This window comes from Cyprinodon variegatus, unplaced genomic scaffold (genome assembly GCF_000732505.1).
Source record: "Cyprinodon variegatus isolate N-32 unplaced genomic scaffold, C_variegatus-1.0 Scaffold2870, whole genome shotgun sequence".
Classification (NCBI taxonomy): Eukaryota; Metazoa; Chordata; class Actinopteri; order Cyprinodontiformes; family Cyprinodontidae; genus Cyprinodon; species Cyprinodon variegatus.
Window position 1 is genome coordinate 1 of NW_015153323.1, and position 1,485 is coordinate 1,485.

Here is a 1,485-nt window from a genome sequence, read left to right on the forward strand (position 1 = left end):
TTGTTTCACTTCATCTTTTCAAAAGAGAAAATGTTAATGGCTTACTAGCTACATCATTCTTGCACTTGTATTGCAATACCTTTGGTAAATCAATCAAAACTGATAAAAAAAAAAAAAAATCCACAATTTCTTACGTTCCCCTGAATCAACTCCCCAACAGCCGCTTCTGTCACCTGCACATTTCCACAAAAACACATCCCCTAGCTCCACTCTGCGTCAACGCCCAAAGCCCTGGTGTTAGAGAGATGACTCTCAAGAAAGACCAAGCAGCGAGGTGGAGAGGAAAAAAAGAGAGAAGGTGATAAACAGAAAAAAAAAACAAGGACAACGTTGAGTCATTGAAAGAAAGACACCAACGATGATGGACGACTGCAACTCGGCCACTGCCGTATGAAGTTTCAGGGTTTCACCGCTTCATCATCTTGGAGACAAAGCTGACGATGGCGGAGGCAGGCTGATCTGGTTCCAACTCAGCAAACAGATGGCTAACATTGTCCGTTGTGCTTCCTTGTTTCCTTGCAACAAACCCAAAAAGCCTAGAAGATGGGAAAAATGTCAGCATGCAGTGTATATTAAAGCCAATCTCAACAAAGCTCTAAAAGTGAACTTACTTTACTGATCCACCTCCTTCTTTTACCCATCTATGGAAGAAAAACACAAGTATTTCCTTATAATGAGGTGATCATCAGCATATATTGCTATTCTTTGTGGAAAAATAACCCTTACTTTCTATCCTGGGGGTCCAAATCACAGAAGGTCACTGTGTTAAGGGGATAATGTCGCCGGAAGAAAATTCTGCAGAAAAAGAGATAAATGACCAATTACCAAAAACATATTTTCCTTTTAGATACCACCTTATTTTATTCTTGCTTTCCTTACTTCCTTTGGCTGTCGGTAAGTGTAATACCCTGCATGGACACCTTGAAGTGGACAGTGGTGGCGTCAGGGAGGGGGTTGGTTGTGAGGGTCTGACTTATGGCCTTGGCAATAGCCTGAGGCCCCGTGAGTGACTCCATATCCACAGAGTTGATGAACAGAACATTGCAAGCTGTAAATGAACAACATGGAAGTAGGTAAGTGCAAGGTGAGGGCGGAACATTGTCAGCAGCGTTTGGACAATAATGGATTGTGAGAAACATTCATGCATATTCCGCAGACAAATGTAAGCACTTTATAAGGGTTTCTCAGTCAACCAGAACATGGCAGCAATGTGCGTTAAATTGACTTCTTGTTTTTTTTAAGATCCTTTACCTCTGATTCTGAGGGTTTCTTGGTTAGATCTACCTGGCTTCCAAGTTGTAGGCAGACTGATCACACTGATAAAGCTGTTCACGCACATTAGTTACTGATTCAATCATCCAACCATGCATCTTCACTGGTGGTTGAGAAAATATCCCTTTCAGAATGTCAACATCCAAGTCTGGTTTCACAAAGCCAAACTCTAACCTGACTCCACCAGAAGGATTTGCTCCGCATATCCATCTC

General features: G+C 42.0%; 1 protein-coding gene across 1 annotated transcript; it reads right to left on the reverse strand.

Moving 5' to 3' along the window:
• LOC107081083 (tensin-1-like) lies at positions 1-1,201 on the reverse strand. The gene is made up of 4 exons (XM_015369298.1): positions 880-1,201; positions 727-795; positions 612-641; positions 1-536 (listed from the first exon to the last, which is right to left on the reverse strand). The coding sequence occupies exons 1-4, from the start codon at positions 1,137-1,139 to the stop codon at positions 407-409; spliced, it is 489 nt and encodes a 162-aa protein (XP_015224784.1). The 5' UTR covers positions 1,140-1,201; the 3' UTR covers positions 1-406.
• Positions 1,202-1,485: the final 284 nt, after the last annotated feature.